The 17,630-nt window shown below is 50.4% G+C and overlaps 1 protein-coding gene across 1 annotated transcript in view; it reads left to right on the top strand.

Moving 5' to 3' along the window:
* Positions 1–17,630, top strand: part of TPCN1 (two pore segment channel 1) — a 58,358-nt gene that overhangs the window by 19,812 nt on the left and 20,916 nt on the right. Inside the window, exons 3-7 of the mRNA XM_021698635.2 lie at positions 8,114–8,229; positions 13,929–14,105; positions 14,511–14,624; positions 15,425–15,555; positions 16,413–16,501. Coding sequence (XP_021554310.1) covers positions 8,114–8,229; positions 13,929–14,105; positions 14,511–14,624; positions 15,425–15,555; positions 16,413–16,501 — 627 coding nt within the window. The remainder of the gene's footprint in view (positions 1–8,113; positions 8,230–13,928; positions 14,106–14,510; positions 14,625–15,424; positions 15,556–16,412; positions 16,502–17,630) is intronic.

Raw genomic sequence — 17,630 nt, 5'->3', positions numbered from 1 at the left:
TAGTGCCTCTCCAGCAAATCCTTAAAAGAATGATCTTAAGAAAACAGAGATCAAGTCACTGCCCCTTAACACCCTCTGGCACTCCCTCTGCAGTCCCGAGGGGGTTACCCGCCAGGCTCTGTGCATACTTCCTGGGCCTTGCCCTCCCGTCACTGGCCCGGGAGTTTGCTTCTGGAATCTTCGGGGAAGAGCTTCATTTCACTTCAGTGCAGATGTTTGTGGAGCATTCGTCCGTCCATCATGCCCAACACTGTTCTGGGCCCTGGGGACTCCACAACAAGACCAAAGTCCCTGGCCTCACAGAGCTGACATTTCAGGCAGGGAAATAGGCACTAAATAGGCCAACAAGTAAATAAATGCCCTTCCAGGTGGTGATGCAACCCCAGGGGGACGCACAAGGCAGCATGAGGAGGACAGGGTGTGCCAGTGACTTCCAAAGATGTGAGAAATCCGGGGAGGGCGGAGGGAACAGGAAGTGCAGAGGTCCTTAGGCAGAACCTTCCAGGCCTGTCCCAGGACAATAAGGAGGCCAGCATGTCTGGAGCAAGAGGGTGGGTGGGGCGAGACATCTCAGTCTCATACGCCATTTTAATCCAGGGAAGGACTTTATAGAGTTTTCTCGGGAATTGGAGGCTGCGGTCTATTTGGGGCAGAGGAGTGGTATCATCTGGCTTAGATTTTTAAAGGATTATTGTTATACTGAACTACAAAGTTTACTTAAAACACACACACACACACAACAAAGGACTTTTCTGACTGGCCTAGAGACTAGACACACTAGACACAGGCAGGGCGGGGAGCCGGGAGCCCAGTTGGCAGAAGGGACTGTGCTTCCCCGGGGGAGAGGTGGCTCGGGCCACGGCAGGGGGCTTGAACGGGTAAGTTGTGGGATCTTACCGGCCGGGTGCAGCCAGATTCTGGGCGTCATTCAGTGTAATGAATGAAGGGCATATGAGGGGCTGAGCCTCCTGACTCCCATACACTGTTCACACCCCAGCTCCCCACCTGCTGAGCACACAGGGTAACCCTCCTCTGCGGTTTAGCATGGTGCTTCCGAACACAGACCTCGTTCACTTTCTAAATGTGTGAGACCTGGGGCAAGTTCACACATGGCTCTGTGCTGCCATTGCCTCGTCCGTAAAATGGGGACAATCATGGTCAGTTGGGAGGATGAAGTTCATGTGTATATGGAGTGTGTAGGAGAGTGCCTGGCACAGGGGATATGGGGTGTAAGTGCGAAGGTCCCTTATTTAGTCAGAGGCTGAGTTGCTGAGCTCTGGGCTCTGTAGATCTGTGGGGCTGCGGTTAATCGGGAGGGAGAGGGAAGAGTGTGCTAAGAGACGCCCTTACCCTATCCGTGCATCCAGGCAGTGTTTGTGGAAGGCTGTTGATGACTAGCAAGGTCTAGGCGGCTGGGCCCTGCCCCACGGGAAGCTCATGAATTTTGAGTTGTCTTTAAGGCCATCTGCTCCTACCTGCCTATCCCTTCGGAGTCTCTATGTACCTGTAAATACATAGATGCTGGGAATTGCAAGGGCAGCTGGTCCAACTCCCTACTTGCTGAGTGAACCTCCTTTGTGTTGAAACATCCCCATGGATGGCTGTAGAACCTCTTCTTGAGGCCCCCTGGTGATGGGGCACTTGCTGCCTCAGCGGACAGGTACCCCTGCAGGGCCGGGGCTCTCCAGGTACCTCCAGTCCCCGCTGCCCCGGGGATGCCCACCAAACAAATGAGTGCTTGAACAAGGCAATTGTTGGTTTAAAATAATTTTATGAAGAATTATTTCAACTTACAGATCATATTTAGAATGAAATAACAACTATGTGCCCTGCTGTAATGGGGCCTAGCATTTGCTAACTTACTTTAGCAAAGCAGACATGACAGCTAAAGCCCCCGCTGCCCAGGGCATCGTTGGTCAGCTCTGCTCGGTGGAAAGGCCCTCCCTGTTACATCCCCTCTGGGGTCCTCGTTCTGCCCTTTGCAGCCCTGCAACACGTCTGCTCTCACACATCAGCCAGCCAGCCCTGTGTGATCTGTGGCCTTGGAGCACACGTTTTATCTCTGTGGTGCTCACTGTCACTTGGGGCCCCCCGCGTCCTCAGCACTCCATAGTAACCAGCTGCCCTCTGGAGCCCCGCCCGTAAGCGCCAGGCTGACGAGCTACCCGTCTGTTAGAGCTTGGGAAGGAATGTGATTCCAAAGACCCTTGCTTGCCCGGATGCGTATCAGCTCCTTGCAGGGTGAAGAAGTCTGAGTTTTTCCTGAGGGCAAGCCATTCGAGATTTTAAGCAGCAGAGCATGACTCAACTGATGCTTTGCCAACCTCATCCTCCACCAAGATGCCTGGGGTCAGGTGGCCGGGAAAGGCCCGGGGCAGCGAGAGCCAGTGTGGGGGCTGTTGCTATCTTGTAGGTGAAAGGCAGGAGGCCAGCGAAGGTGGGGAGTAGAGATGGGTTTGAGAGAGGAGATCCTGCCAGAGCTGGTGACTCACTGGCCATGATGGTGGAGAGCAAGGCAATGTCAAAGCTTTCCATCAAAGCCTGGAAGCCTGGTCCTTCTCCCCATCCCAGTGGTCCCTGTGGATTTCAGAAATGGGAAGGAGCTGTTGTTTGGGGCTTTGAGGGGAAGATGCCACAGGGCACCTGCTCCCAGATAAAAACCCACTGGTGTGAGCGTGAGTGAGGTGCTCGGGTGGCGAGGAGCGGCCTGCGCAGGGGTATGCCGTAGCCCCCCTGGGCACAGTGGTGTGTGGTGGAAGTGATGAAGGCCAGAGGGGAGAAACTGGGAGGGCTGAGGGAGCTCCTGCATGGGAGGAGGAAGCTGGATCCATCTGCCGAGAGCCCCGAGAGGGAGGAAGGGCTGGGAAGGTTTGCACAGAGGCTCTCTGAGGCAGGGGCTCACACAGATGCCAGCGTCTAGTACCGGCTGGGCAAGTGGCACTAATGTCCGCTGCCATCTGTGCCGGCTCATCGCCGCCCACCCCACACCAGCCCCGTGATTTCTTTCACCTAGAACTGCCGTGGCGTGTGAAGGTCGTGGACGGCGGGCGCAGGCATGTGAGGTCACAGCACCGTCCAGCTGCCTGCTGGCGGCTTCGCCTACTGGGGAGGCACATTTCGGCTCCTGCTTCCCTGGTCCACACCAGCACATCCAGGAAGGCAGTTTGACCTTCTCCTGTCCGTGCCTAGGGCTTAGTTCTTCCAGAAATGGACACTGGGAGCGGAGTTGGGAAAACCTCCGGTAGAGAAGGACCAGAACGGTCAAGGGCGAGCTGCAGCCAGATGTGCCACCTCCTGTTTGTAACTTCATTGAGGGATGGAACTGCTGCTGTATATTTCCTCTTTTTGGCACTACCCTGACACCCTTTCGAGGCTTCCATTTCTCAAGAAGAAACGGAAGGGGCACGTAGCCTGCTGATGAGGAACTAATCACCCAGTTCGGTCTTCCAGCCCTGCTTCCCGCTCGTGGCTTGGCCTCAGGAAGGTACCTGGCCTTTCTGCAGGATTGTCAGGAGCATTATGTAGGTCAGTGGGTATAAAGCACTTAGATATGTGTTATCTATCGCTCTACAGCAGAGCATCCTAAAACATAGTGCCTGAAGATAGCAGATATTGCCTTGAGATATTTTGTTCAAGAGCCTGCAGTTTGGGCAGGGTCTGATGGAGGGGCTTATCTCTGCGCCACGTGGTGTCAGTTTGGACACTTGTCTGGGGCTAGAGGATTTGGTTTTGAGATGGCTCATTCACCTAACTGGCAAGTTGCAGGCTGTGGGCTGGGGGCTCAGCTGGGCTGTGGACAGGAGGCCTTGCTTTTTCTCCCCGGGCCTCTCCGCCACACAACATGGTGGCTAGGTTCCAAGACCAAGGGTCCCAGTAGAAAAAGGTGGGGACGTACTTATGACCTAGCCTCAGAAGTCATTAGCATTATGTCCTCCATCCTGCATTGGTCAAGATAGGCACAAAGTCTTACCTGGTTTCAAGAGGGAGACACAGGCCCCACCCGTTTGTGGGGAAGTAGCAAGGTTCTAAAGAGCACGTAGGATGAAAGATCATGCTGTGGCTGTATTTGGAAAATACAATCTGCCACAGCATAAGTTTTGGCATGCGGTAAGCCTCAATAAATGTTTATTACCACTGGTTAAAAACTATTGTCAGATGTCCTTCTTCCCAGACTCCTCTCTCTTAGAGGGTGGTCGTAGGGCATAGTGGTTAAATGCATCTGTTCTGGAACCAGGCTGCCTGGGGTCAAATCCCGGCTTGGCCCCTTAGAGCTGCGTGAACTTGGGTGAATTGCTTAATCTCCTCATGCAGTAGCATTTATGATAGTACATACTGTTTGGGATTGTAAGGATTACATCAACATGGAGCACAAAGCACAGAGCTCACAAGTGGTGTTAACTCCTTACTTTTCTTATGTGCTTCCATTGGTGCAGTCCCTTCCAGAAAGATTCTCCTAGTTACATATCCTAGCAATGGAGATGAAGCTCAATCCGGAGTAGATCTGTGAACTGGAAATCCCTGTGTTTCCAGAAGCCTGAAGGTTGGGAGCGGAGAGAGGGAAGTGTACTGTTATAAGGAAAAGGTTCTTATCCTATGCATGAAGTGACACAATATCACTTGAAAATAGACTGTGGTAAATTAAAAATGTGTACTGTAAACCCTAAAGCAACTTCTAAATAACAGAAGAAAGCACTGTAGGGCGCCTGGGTGGCTCAGTTGGTTAAGCGACTGCCTTTGGCTCAGGTCATGATCCTGGAGTCCCTGGATCGAGTCCCGCATCGGGCTCCCTGCTTGGCAGGGAGCCTGCTTCTCCCTCTGACCCTTCCCCCTCTCATGTGCTGTCTCTCTCATTCTCTCTGTCTCAAATAAATAAATAAAATCTTAAAAAAAAAAAAAAAAGAAGAAAGCACTGTAGCTAAGCCAACAAAGGAGATAAAATGGAATCATAATAAATATTCAGTGATCCAAAAGAAGGCAGAAAAAGGAAACAAAGAACAGATGGGACAACTATAAAAAAATAGCAAGACAATATATTTAGGGGCGCCTGGGTGGCTCAGTCGTTGAGTGTCTGCCTCCGGCTCAGGTCATGGTCCCGGGGTCCTGGGATCGAGCCCCGCGTTGGGCTCCCTGCTCAGTGGGGAGTCTGCTTCTCCCTCTCCCACTCCCCCTGCTTGTGTTCCCTCTCTCGCTGTGTCTCTCTCTCTCAAATAAATAAAATCTTAAAAAATAAATAAATAAATAAATAAATATTCAGTGATCCAAAAGAAGGCAGAAAAGGGAACAAAGAACAGATGGGACAACTATAAAAAAAGAGCAAGACAATATATTTAAATCTTAACTCTATCTATAATTACATTAAATATGAATAATCTAAATACTCCAGTTAAAAGGCAGAGATTTTCAGACTGGGTGGGGGAAGCAAGATCAAACCATATGCTGCCTCCAAGAAACACAGTTTAAATATAAGGACACTAAGAGATTAAAAGTAAAAGAATAGAAAAAGCTACACTAATCACTAATCAGGAGAAATAATCAGAGAGACTGTGGACTCCGAGAAACAAACTCTGAGGGTTCTAGAGGGGAGGGGGGTGGGGGGATTGGTTAGCCTGGTGATGGGTATTAAGGAGGGCACGTACTGCATGGAGCACTGGATGTTATATGAAAACAATGAATCATGGAACACTACATCAAAAACTAATGATGTATTGTATGGTGACTAACATAACATAATAAAATTAAATTAAAAAAATAATCAAAAGCTGGAGTAAATATATTAATAATAGATAAAGACTTGTGTATATTTAGAGGATTCATGTATATGTGTATGTGTGTGTATATATTATATATATATATACACACACAATCTCAAAATTCAAAAATAAGAAAATAACCCAAAAAAGAAACAAAAGATTTGAAGTTGCTTCAACTAAAACAAGCAAATGGCAAATAGGCATATGGAAAGACGCTCAAGATTATTAGTCCTAATGCATATTAGAAGTATTAGAACGGTCAAGATTAAGAAGACTGAGCATGTGAGGTATGGGTGAGGGTGTGGAGGAATGGGGACTCCCCTGCACTGCAAGTCATTTGGAAAACAGTCTGGCAGTTTCTTAAAAAGTTAAACATACGATCTAGCTATTTCACCGCTAGGTATTTACGCAAAAGAATTGAAAGCCTGTGTCCATGCAAAGCCCTGTGCATGCATGTTCATAACAGCTTCATTTGAAACAGCCCCAAACTGGAAACAATCTCAGTGTCTACCAACAGGTGATTGGATGAACCGAGGTACATCCATACCATAGAATACTACTCAGCCAAAACACCAGAATGAGCTACCAACACACCATACAACATGGATGAATTTCAAAGTAGTTACCCTGAGGGAGAGAAGCCAAACCAAAAAGGCATACGTACTCCGTGATTTTATCTGTGTAAAATTCTGAGATGCCGATCCATCTAATGGTGACAGAGCGCAGATCAGTTGTTGCCGGGGCATGGATGGGCAGGGGTGGGCATGAAGGGATGATGGATGTGTGATCTTGATTATAGTGATGGTTTCACAAGTGTGTGCATGTATCAGAATATGTCGGATTCTGCATTTTACTGTGTGTCAAATATATCTACATAAAGTTGTTTTTAGAAGTGGAGAAGAGCTTTGCAGGACCCGACTGCCCTTGGCTGGCAGTTCAAGCTTAGAAGGACCAGGTATGACCCTGCAGCCATAGGACCCCTGCCAGTTTTCTCCCCTTTCCTGTCTATTTGGTGAGCTTTACACATCTGCTTCCTGCCACCTCTGCATATCTCCTTATCCAAACATATTTCATTCTTTATTTTTTTTGGAGGTGGATCAGTTTGAGTGTGAATTGTGGGCAACCAGATTCTCATCCTAGATGATGATAAAACTTCCCAATAAATTAACAAGTTGAAAGTCATTTCTCGGTGCCTTTGCTTACCATGTATCAGTAGACACACTTGAGGGTTGTGACAAACCCAGTTCAGACAGGCTTAAGTATAAAAGGACCTTTATAGGCTCAGATTTTGGAAATGCTAGGAGGTGGCTATCAGGCATCTCTCAATCCCAGGGTGAAACTAATGTTATCTCTGTGATTCTTTTGTTCCCTGTTGGCTTCCTTCCCAGGCAGGCTTCCCTCACATGGTGGGGTGGAGGCAGTGACCCGCAGCAACAGGGAAAGAGCCTCTCTGTCCCCAGTGGTCCAGGGAAAGTCCAAGTTCAGCCCTGATTGGCTAGGCTTGGGACAGCACCCCCTGGATCAGTCCCTGTCCAGGGAAGTGAGGTGCTTTTATTGCACCTGCCGTGGAGCCAGGGGTGGAGTCAGTCAGAGACAAAGAATGGGTGGAGAGTAGGGAGAGGATGTTCTCCAAAGGCAGATGGGTTCTGTGTTATGGAAGTAAAGAGGCATGGGCGTCAGCAGGGAAAAAAAAATATAGATGACCCTGCACCAGGGAACAAATCCAATTATTTTTATGTTTTAACCAAGTAGAATATTAACATGCTTCCAAAAGTCAAAAGTGTACAAAAAAGGGGCACCTGAGTGGCTCAGTCGGTTAAGTGTCCCGACTTTTTATTTTGGCTCAGGTCATGATCTGATCCCGCGTCAGCAGGCTCCATGCTCAGTGCAGAGTCTGCTTGAGATTCTCTCTCTCTCCCTCTCCCTCAGCCCCTCCTGCTCGCTCACTCGCTCGCTCTCTAAAATAAATAAATAAATAAATCTTTTTTAAAAAATGTTCAAAAAGATCACTCCCTTTGAGTGACACTTCTGTGCTGCTCCCCACACCCCTTCTAAGTAAATTTATCCTTTTTGTTTCTTTTTGTAAAGATAGGTATCTGTATGTTTTCTTGTTCCCTCCCTTTTTTTTTTTACAGAAACGATAGCATATTATATGTGTTCTTTTGCACTTGCTTTTTTCATTTAACGAGAGAATGAAAAGCAGTTTTAATTAGCCACACTAATCCTTGCTATTATTCCACGGGATCGAGCATTGACTTGTAGATAATGGGATATATGTGTGAGCATACGAGCCTTCTGGTGAATGGTGTCTTTATCCTCTTGAGCAAGGGTTGTAAGTGAATCTCTCTCTTCTTCCTATGCAGATGGAGGCAGCTATGCCATCCACGACTCCCGGACCCCCAGTCTAGGCTCAGGGGGTGAGAGTCCCACCGGTCACAACTGGGAGATCAATTATCAAGAGGCAGCAATCTACCTCCAGGTGAGTATCTCCAATCGGGATCTCTGTTTCCGGTGCCTGTTGGCCGAGTCGCATAGCCAGGGCTCTGTTACATCCCCAGAAGTTCAGTTCTGGCTCCGGTTCCTGTCCCTGCTCCATGTGTGAGCTTCTCATCTGTAAGATGGGGAGAGCCAGCACGATCGTGCCCAGATGGGGAGGGCGATGTGCGTGGGCTTTCTTGTGACCCCCCAGGATGTGGCCCTGCCTGCCCCTGAGTCTCCCTGAGTCTATCCACTTGGCCTTCCCTGCCCTGATCCCCCTTCTCAGGGGCACATTGGCGTCCAGTTCTTGAGGGGGAGTTTCTCTAAATACGTTACACTATAGCAGGGGTTTGTCAGCCCAGTATGGGAACTTAGACACCTTTATTCCTTTCCTGTTAATTTGCTCTTGCTTTCATGTTTGCTGTTTCTTGCTTGGTACTTGGTTGTTTTTTGTTGTTGTTTTTTTCTCTTTCAAAAAAAAAATACTTTCTAAAATATTAGAAGTAATACGTGCTCATTGCGGTAAGTTTAGGCACAAAGGGGCTGTGGAAAAAAACATTCACCTAAGTCACTGTCAACATTACTGAAGAATAATACATAGGTTTTATGTGTTTTGTAATTTTAAAGTCACGTGGTATCTACAGTTGTACAGTCTTTTCTTTCCCATAGTGTAGCAGAAGCTTTTTTCTTAGTTTATTATAACTCCTATAAACAGATTTTGATGACTTTATAATTATATCTGGTAAATGTATCCTCATTTACTTAAACTATCCTGATAAGGCTGAATATTTTCCCTTTTATGCTTCCCTTATTATATATCATGCATTTCCCTATTATAAATTATAATCCGAGGACCATCTATGCAAAGAGCTATTTCTCTTTCTCTCTTTAATATCCAGGATTGTTTTATTAGGCAAGCCTCTAAGAAGTGGAATTACCAGATGGGAGGAATCAACATTTTTAGGGCCCTTGATGTACAGTTACCGAGTGTTCTCCAAAGGGGATATTGCCTCCTTAACTGCCTGTCTCCCCATCTGTGGCATCGCCATTTTAATCTTGCCCTTCTTGTCACTGTAAGATTTCTGTTTCTTGTGTGCACGGAGTAAGAGTCTAGGTGAGGAAATGGAATCTTTCTGAAATTCATTCGAATCATAATTTTCCCTAGTCTTTTCTCTTTGAAGCAACTCTCACATTGCAAGTATGTGTTTTGTTACTTCTTTTGAAAGATTTCATTGCATTTGGGTATTCGGTAGTCGTTCAGTTGTCTTTATGCTTCTCGTGGTTTTTTTTTTTTTTTTTAGTGTTTTATTTATTTATTTGTCAGAGAGAGAGCACAAGCAGAGAGAGCTGCAGGCAGAGGCAGAGGCAGAGGGAGAAGTAGGCTCCCCGCTGAGCAGGGAGCCCGATGCGGGGCTCGATCCCAGGACCCTGGGATCATGACCTGAGCCGAAGGCAGATGCTTAACCGACTGAGCCACCCAGGCGCCTCTATGCGTCTCATGTTTTATGCAGCGTCACAGGAGTTGTACCTCTCAGGAGGTGCATTCTGATCCAGGTTAAAGCAATAGAAATGTTTCAGGGACGTTTTGGCGAGCTCAGGCATGCCTGTTGATCCCCCAGGGATCCCCGCGCACCGTCACCTTCTCCAAGGTTCACTAGATGCTGGAGAAGAGCACGGGATGGGTCAAAACACAGAGGTAGGATGGCCTGGGGGACTTCAGAAATCTGGTAATCTCTTCTCTCCTTAAGCGGCTGAGAACATTAGTAATAAAAATATCTATTTTTTAAGTGGGCCGCATTCTAACAACCCCCCTCCCCCCAAGGTGCCTTGATTGTCTCCCATTTACAGACTAGCAACTGACACTCAGGGGAGCTAAAGGAGTCCAAGGCCACCCAGCTAGTAAGTTACAAAGCGTGGATTTAAACCATGTCCAGCTCATCTCCAAATGATGCTCTTTCGGGCGCCTGGGTGGCTCAGTCGTTAAGCGTCTGCCTTCGGCTCAGGTCATGATCCCAGAGTCCTGGGATCGAGCCCCACATCAGGCTCCCTGCTCCGCGGGAAGCCTGCTTCTCCCTCTCCCGCTCCCCCTGCTTGTGTTCCCTCTCTCGCTGTCTTTCTCTCTGTCAAATAAATAAAACCTTTTAAAAAAAAAAATGATGCTCTTTCTTCTGTATGTTGTTGCTTCATTTCTATATGTGACCACATGTATCCATTGGAAAATGGGCCATGTGGTTGTGGAAAAAGAGGCTACAGAACTGCAGGTGTAGTGTGATAATTTTTGTATAACATTTATACACACACACACACTTAGGTTCATACACATATATAGCAACATATATCTGTGTGTGCGCGCGCACGTGCGCGCAGATCCCCACTTACATCTGGAAAGTTATTCATCTAAATATTAAAGGTGATTATCTTTGGCTGACAGAATTTTTATTGCCTTATAGTCCTGTGTGTTATTTGAATTATCTTACCAACAATGCATCGTTTTTTAAAAATAATAAAAATAAAAGCAGAACCTGGATGCCTCAGAATAGTAGCCGTGGCTGGCTGTTTCTGGTGTCAGATAGTCTTCTTTCTCCTGCTCTGCGGCTGAGCTGCAGCACGGCCCCTGAACCAGGTGGTTGGTGTGCTTGGGTAATTGGCCCCTTGCCGCTTGAAGGGTACCTGGTGCCTGTGGTTTCCGCTCTTCCCCAATTTTACCTGTTGACTCGCTCATCCTCGGGAGTCGTGTGCTCTGCTCTGCTCCACAGTCCTCGTGCCTCTGAGACAGTACTCGTTTCCTGGGTGGAATTTCTGCCCCAGGGAGCAGAGAGCGAAGCCAGAAGTCATAGACAACTGGCCTGTCTTCTTATTTCTCCTAATCTAGTTCATGATCGTCAGCGAGGAAACAAGGCCAGTGTTCTTGGAGTTTGGATCAGAATCCAGTGCCATGAGTAATATTTCACTCTATCCTTGGTGCTAGAGACCTTATCTTCTGTCTCGCCTGGCATTTCCTCATCCTAGAGGTAAAACCCGAGCCCCCCTGTCAGTGGTTTCCGCTAGCTAGACCTTCATTCCTGGCTATTTACTGGAAGACATTACCCGAGAATTGCATTTTCTAGTAATCCAAGCCCGAAGCTTCCCAGGCCCCCCTGCGTGTCCCCCCAGCCACGGTGGTGCTGGTACAAACCACAGCCCTGCACAGATCACAGGACCGTGAGTGAGGCTTGCCAAGTGTGCCTGCCGTTTGACTGCCAGGATGTTTGTTCCCTTTGTCTGGTCTGCCCCTGTCGAGTCTGTGGTTTGTCTTTATTTTTTGGTAATGAGGGTAGTGATGTGTCTGGCTTCAGGGAAGTGACTCGCTCAAAGCTACCCTGCAAACCACAGCTGAGGTCAGAGCTCGCCGCCCCGCGGCTACTGGGCAGTCCCCAGGCAAGCTGGGGCCTGGGGAAGTGATCTCTGGCAGGAGTAGTTCATCCTACCAAACATCCATTAAACACCTACTGTGTGTACCAGGCATTGTGCTGGGTGAGAGTTGACAATGTCCCTTGCCAGGCCAGAGTGCTTTCTTTTTTTTTTTTTTTTTTTTTAAAGATTTTATTTATTTATTTGAGAGAGAGAGAACGAGAGACAGAGAGCACGAGAGGGAAGAGGGTCAGAGGGAGAAGCAGACCCCCCGCTGAGCAGGGAGCCCGATGCGGGACCCGATCCCGGGACTCCAGGATCATGACCTGAGCCGAAGGCAGTCGCTTAACCAACTGAGCCACCCAGGCGCCCCCAGAGTGCTTTCCATAGCACAGTGGGCCCCTCTGGGCCCAGAGCCCTCCTTCCTGCAGCCTGCGGCTTTGGCCGGAATCGCTGTGGTGTGGGTTAGTCTCACCTCCCTGGAATAAGGGTTGTGAGCATGGGGAGGGTGGCCTTCATCCCAGAAGAGCCGAATAGCTGGAAGAGTTGAAGGTCTGACCTCATTCCAGGACAGCTGGAATGCTTCCAGAGGGCTCTGGGTCAGGAGACCTGGGTGTCCATTCTGGCTCCACCACTTTCCCCTCCAGGAAATGAAGCCAGCGGGGAGAGTCTATGCTGAGTGTCTGTGCTGGAAGTGAATGAGCCAGGTGCTCTCAGCTCAGCACTGCTGACATTTGGGGCCGGATAACTCTTTGTGGTGGGGGCCTCTTCTGTGCATTTTAGGGTGTTGTGTGGCACCCCGGGATTTGCACGCTAGTTGCCAGCAGCACCCCCAGGGGTGATGAGCAGATGTCTCCAGGCCAGGTTGGGGTGGGGGAGGTGGGGGGGGCAGCATTGCTCCCAGTTCCGAAGCGCTAAAGCAAGGTGATGCATGCAGAGCATTACCAAGTGAGTTTCCACTCCGAGTTGGCTGCTGGATGGAGTGCAGATGTGACGGAGCAGATGAGGCAGGTGACCCTCTTCCCTGTGCCTACCAATTCCAGGGAGGCAGTGAAGATCCCCCCCGCCCCCCGCAGCCACCACCACCAGAAGGCTGACCCTAACAGGGAGAGTGGCCCTAGAATGTCATCTCTTGTAGTCACAAGTGGACCGCTCCCGGGGCTCTGTCATTTAGTCTCCGCATCAGCAGCAGGAGACTAATCACAGAGCCAGGGCGTGGGACCCAGACTGCCCAGCTCCATAAGCTCAGGTGCTACTGGAGCTTCTGTACCTCGATTTTCTCATCTGTCAAATGGGATAATAAAAGCACCTACCAGAGAGGGCTGTGGTCAGGAGTAAAGGAGGGTCTAGGGCTCAGGTAAGGGGCTGAGCACGGTGCCTGGTCTGGTGGGCACTCAGCCAGGGTCAGTCCCTGTCCCATTACTGTTGGGACATAGGAGTCAGGGCAAGGCCTGTCATTGTGCAGGGCTTAGGAAATGAGGTGAAATTGTCAAGAAAGTAAGAAGTGGAACATACATACATATATATTAAAGGTACTCTCAGGCTCCTTTTCTTCTCAATGTTAGTATCGTTTATAATCATAATCACAGGTAACATCTGCAGGAAGTCTGCTGTACCCCAGACACCGTCCTAAGTGTCTTGCGGGAGCCTTATGACTAAGTACATGTGTTAGCCCTTGGTAGTTGAAGAAGGGGAAGGAACTTTCTGAGCGTTCTCCAGGGAGGAGCGGGGAAGCCAGGACTCAGCCGGGTTTGCTCACCCCAGACCCCCAGCTCCTTACGTTCCACAGACACTTCTGAGAAGGGCAGTTTGGCTGCTGAGGGGCTCACGTGTGTCGCCTCTGTTTGTTCTCTTGGGACTATTTATTCTTTGATTCTTCCAGGTGGTTTTTAGGAAGGAGCCCCATCAGCAGACTTGACAGGGGTGCAGTTTGGTGAAGATAATACTTTTTTTTTTTTTGAAGATTTTATTTATTTATTTGAGAGAGAGAGAGAGCACAAGCAGGGGGAGCGGCAGGCAGAGGGAGAGGGAGAAGCAGGCTTCCAGCAGAGCACGGAGCCCAATGCAGGACTCGATCCCAAGACCCTGGGATCATGACCTGAGCCAAAGGCAGACGCTTAACTGACTGAGCCACCCAGGTGCCCCAGAGATAATACTTTCGATCTCCCATCATCTTCCTTCTCTGGCCTGAATCTTTGCTCGTCTGCCAGGGGCCTCCTTCTCCCCACTGCCCGCCCCCCCGGCCTCCCACGGCACCTTGTGGGGTCTCATCCTGAAGCCCGTTCACCCACCCTGCTCTTGTTTCCTCAGGAAGGCGAGAATAATGACAAGTTCTTCACCCACCCCAAGAACGCCAAAGCGCTGGCGGCCTACCTCTTTGCACACAACCACCTCTTCTACCTGATGGAGCTGTCCACAGCCCTGCTCTTGCTGCTGCTCTCCCTGTGTGAAGCCCCCGCCGTCCCCGCGCTCCGGCTCGGCATTTACGTGAGTGTTCGTCCCCATGGCCCGCCTGACGGAACATTCTGGAAGGGCCAATACTATGAGCGGATGTAAAACGGAGAGGCCCCGGGGGGGGGGTGGGGGGCGGGTCACAGAGGACTCAGGAGCAGCAATGAATCACCAGTCTTGTCTGGAGTCCCTGCTGGAATGAATGCACCCCCTCCCACCCCCCATGATTTGGCTCCCTGGTAAATTCCAGGGAGGGGCGCCATCTGATTGCCTCACTTAGGACTGTGGGGCACACCTTGGCTCCCGGTGAGCAGTGCACCTGATTAGCAGTGCCACCCATCATCTTCAGCTTCAGGAGGAAGAGGTAGCTGGCTGTGACCACCGGTCGGGGAGACAGTGGGGCTGGTGATGCGATATCTCCCCCACACCCTTTGATTGCAGGTCCACGCGACCCTGGAGCTGTTCGCCCTGATGGTGGTTGTGTTTGAACTCTGCATGAAGTTGCGGTGGCTGGGCCTCCATACCTTCATCCGGCACAAACGGACCATGGTCAAGGTGATGGGTCCATCTCCGTATGGCATTGTCTTCCATGTCACCTTCAAGCTTGTGTCTTCAGTTCAATTCCACATCCCCCATGGGCTGAGCCCTGCACTCAGAAGTGTGACCCTGGGGCCCGTCCTCGCCTTACGGAGCCTTGCTCTGAAGGTCATGGTGATGCTAACAGGAGCCATTGTGATTTGGCATCTAGTGTGTGCCAAGCCCTGGCACGACAGCCTTTGCGGGAGACGTGTTACTCTTCCTAGTTTACACCCTGCCATCCAGACGAGAATGGGATGTAAATCCCAGAGGCTTGGGATTGAAACCCAGGTCTGTCTGGCCTTCAAGCCCACACTGATCAGCAGCCAGTAACTACAGCTCTCTCTGTGCAGTGAGCAGGAACGCGGCAGAGTGCACTTTGCTGTGTAAAAAGCACGCACACTTGTCCAGGAGAATGCGCCCAAGGAATGGCAGACCAGGATGCCCTGTAGGCCCCAGCGGTGTGGGGAGAGCTGAAGGCAGAGGGTGGGCAAACGTGGCTGGGCAGAGTGGCAGTTTTGCTCGGAATACTACCCATTGAGCTGCTGGGAGCTCTGCCTGTGGCTTCCTTCTCCTGGGGCCACACGTCTGTGTCAGCAGCCACAGGGCTTGTCTCCAGGGGCTACTTGATGTTGGGGAGGCCTGAGAGAGAGCTGGAGAGAGGGGAAGGGCCTCTTGAGGCTAGAGTGGGCAGGATCTGGCCGGCCTGCTGTTCTGGGTATTTGGGAGGGGGGTTGGGTTCGAGGGGCTGATGGTGCTCTGTGCCTGTCCATCCCCAGACCTCCGTGCTGGTGGTGCAGTTCATCGAGGCCATTGTGGTGTTGGTACGGCAGACGTCCCACGTGCGTGTGACCCGGGCGCTGCGCTGCATTTTCCTGGTGGACTGTCGGTACTGCGGGGGCGTCCGGCGGTAAGGCCTGGGGGACGAGACGGTCGCTATCGTGGCCTGGCCTGGACCCTCTGGGCCTGTGGAGCAGGACCCAGTGAGTCAAGTAGTGATAAGATCAGTCCTGCACGCTGGGAGAATATAAGCACGCTCATTTCCCTCCGCTGCTCAACCCATACGGAGCACAAGGCGGGAATCTGCTCCGATTTGGTTTCCCGGCCCCCGGTGTGGGGCTCTCTGCCATCTTACCTACAGCCTTCTGGGGCTGGCTTCTCTCTCTGAGCACATTAGTTGCCCAAATACAGCTGCGGCGGCAGCCCGAAGCAGGCAACTCCACAGAGTCCGAGCGACTCGGCAGGCTGACACCCCCACTGAGCCTGGGGGGCTGGACTCAGCCTGCCCACCAGCCTGGAGTTAAGCTTAGTTCTGAAGAATCCGTCTGGAGAATCTCTTGGCTGGGGCACTGTTGATGAGAGCAGGCTAGCAGTTCACTCTTTAGGCCCATCCTCAGAGCTACAAGCAAGTGTCCCAGGATTAGGTGGCCCCGAAATGTCTTCATGCATCCCACATCCCACTCAGGGAAGCTTTGTGCCCAAGGTCGTGCACTTGGCCTTCTGCCCTTCCCTCCAATACTCACAGGGCCGTTGTCTGCTGGGGCCTTACGAGCAGGGGGAGGGGCTGCATGTGCCGCACCTGCCCCCGGTCTTCCTCGTCACCCACTGAGTGCAAGTCCTCCGGGAAAACGCTAAGCGTGATGTCACAGACTAGGGTGTAGTAGGACTTAATGTTGTGTGAATCAGGAGCCCCAGGCCCCCGTCTCACCCATGGAGTCCCAGACAGCCCTCCCCGCTTCACCCCTTCCTGTCCTGCTCTCTCCCCAGCAACCTGCGGCAGATCTTCCAGTCTCTGCCGCCCTTCATGGACATCCTCCTGCTGCTGCTGTTCTTCATGGTCATTTTCGCCATCCTCGGTGAGTCCCCTGCACCCCAGGGCCCGGGCACCCTCTAAAAAGCAAACTCACAGTTGGAGAAAATGGACTTGGACAGTTTTAGAAGTCTGGTTAAACACTCATGGCCTTCAACTTAGGAGATGCAGTATTAGGAATAAGATGGAAGCCATCTCTGTATCTTTTTGCAAGGTCATTTCCCTTTCCCCTCAGAGGTCCTTCCTGACCTAGGCTTACCATCGCACGCATATCTTTGTAGTTATACTTCCTATTCCCTTAAACCACGAGTAAGTGCGATTGCTTTGCATGTTGAAACATTTTACATAAATGGTTATATATTGTGCGTGTGCACGCCCTCCTGCGAAGTTTTTTCTGTTTTCACTATTACACGTCACACTGCTGGGAATGCTCGCGCATCTCCTGTGTATGAGACTCCTTTAGGGCATGTGCCTGGGACGGTAGCATGTGCACACTTCAGCCTCCCCGGATTTAAAAGCAAGATCATGGCCTTTCTAACCCTGAGGAAGCCTTGCCTCTTCAGATAAGACCAAGTACTTATGTGACAGCCACATCCAGACGCAGGGCTTAGACAGTAGAGACCCTGGGACGTGGCTGGGAAGCCTGGGGTCCCTTCTCTGGTCCTGGGATGGTGAAGACAGTGGAACCAGAGAGCTCTGCCTCTAAGGCCAGAGCCTTGGGCCCTTCTGACTGCTGTGTCCTAAACCAGTGTCTCCCAAGTTGCCTCCTACCCTTCACCCTACAACCCCCAGTCTCTGTTGAATTTCCTTTGTGCTCCAAGGCGGCTGCCTCCCCTGAGGGCAGAGCTTCTCCCTTTTCCCACTCAGTACTTTGAGGTCTCAGGGGAATAGCCTATTCCAGGAGGGAGGATACTGATGGTGTTCCCATCCCAGGACCCTGGGCTATAGGAGAACAAGGGGATCCCTTTGGAATTGTTACTTGGCTGTCATGTTCCCAAAACCAAAATTGCAAACCAGCAGTCTGGATTCCAAATCCAGCCCTTGGATGAGTTTCATTTGGTCTGAAAACGTTGAGCCAACATTTAAAAATTAGATTTGTTGCCTGAAAATATAGATTTCCAGCCTTGAAGAAATTTTTAATCTTTTTTTTTAATTAAAAACATTGAGATGGGATT

Source organism: Neomonachus schauinslandi, chromosome 14 (assembly GCF_002201575.2).
Source record: "Neomonachus schauinslandi chromosome 14, ASM220157v2, whole genome shotgun sequence".
In the NCBI taxonomy this organism is placed as follows: domain Eukaryota; kingdom Metazoa; phylum Chordata; class Mammalia; order Carnivora; family Phocidae; genus Neomonachus; species Neomonachus schauinslandi.
This window is presented reverse-complemented; position numbering and strand designations above follow the sequence as displayed.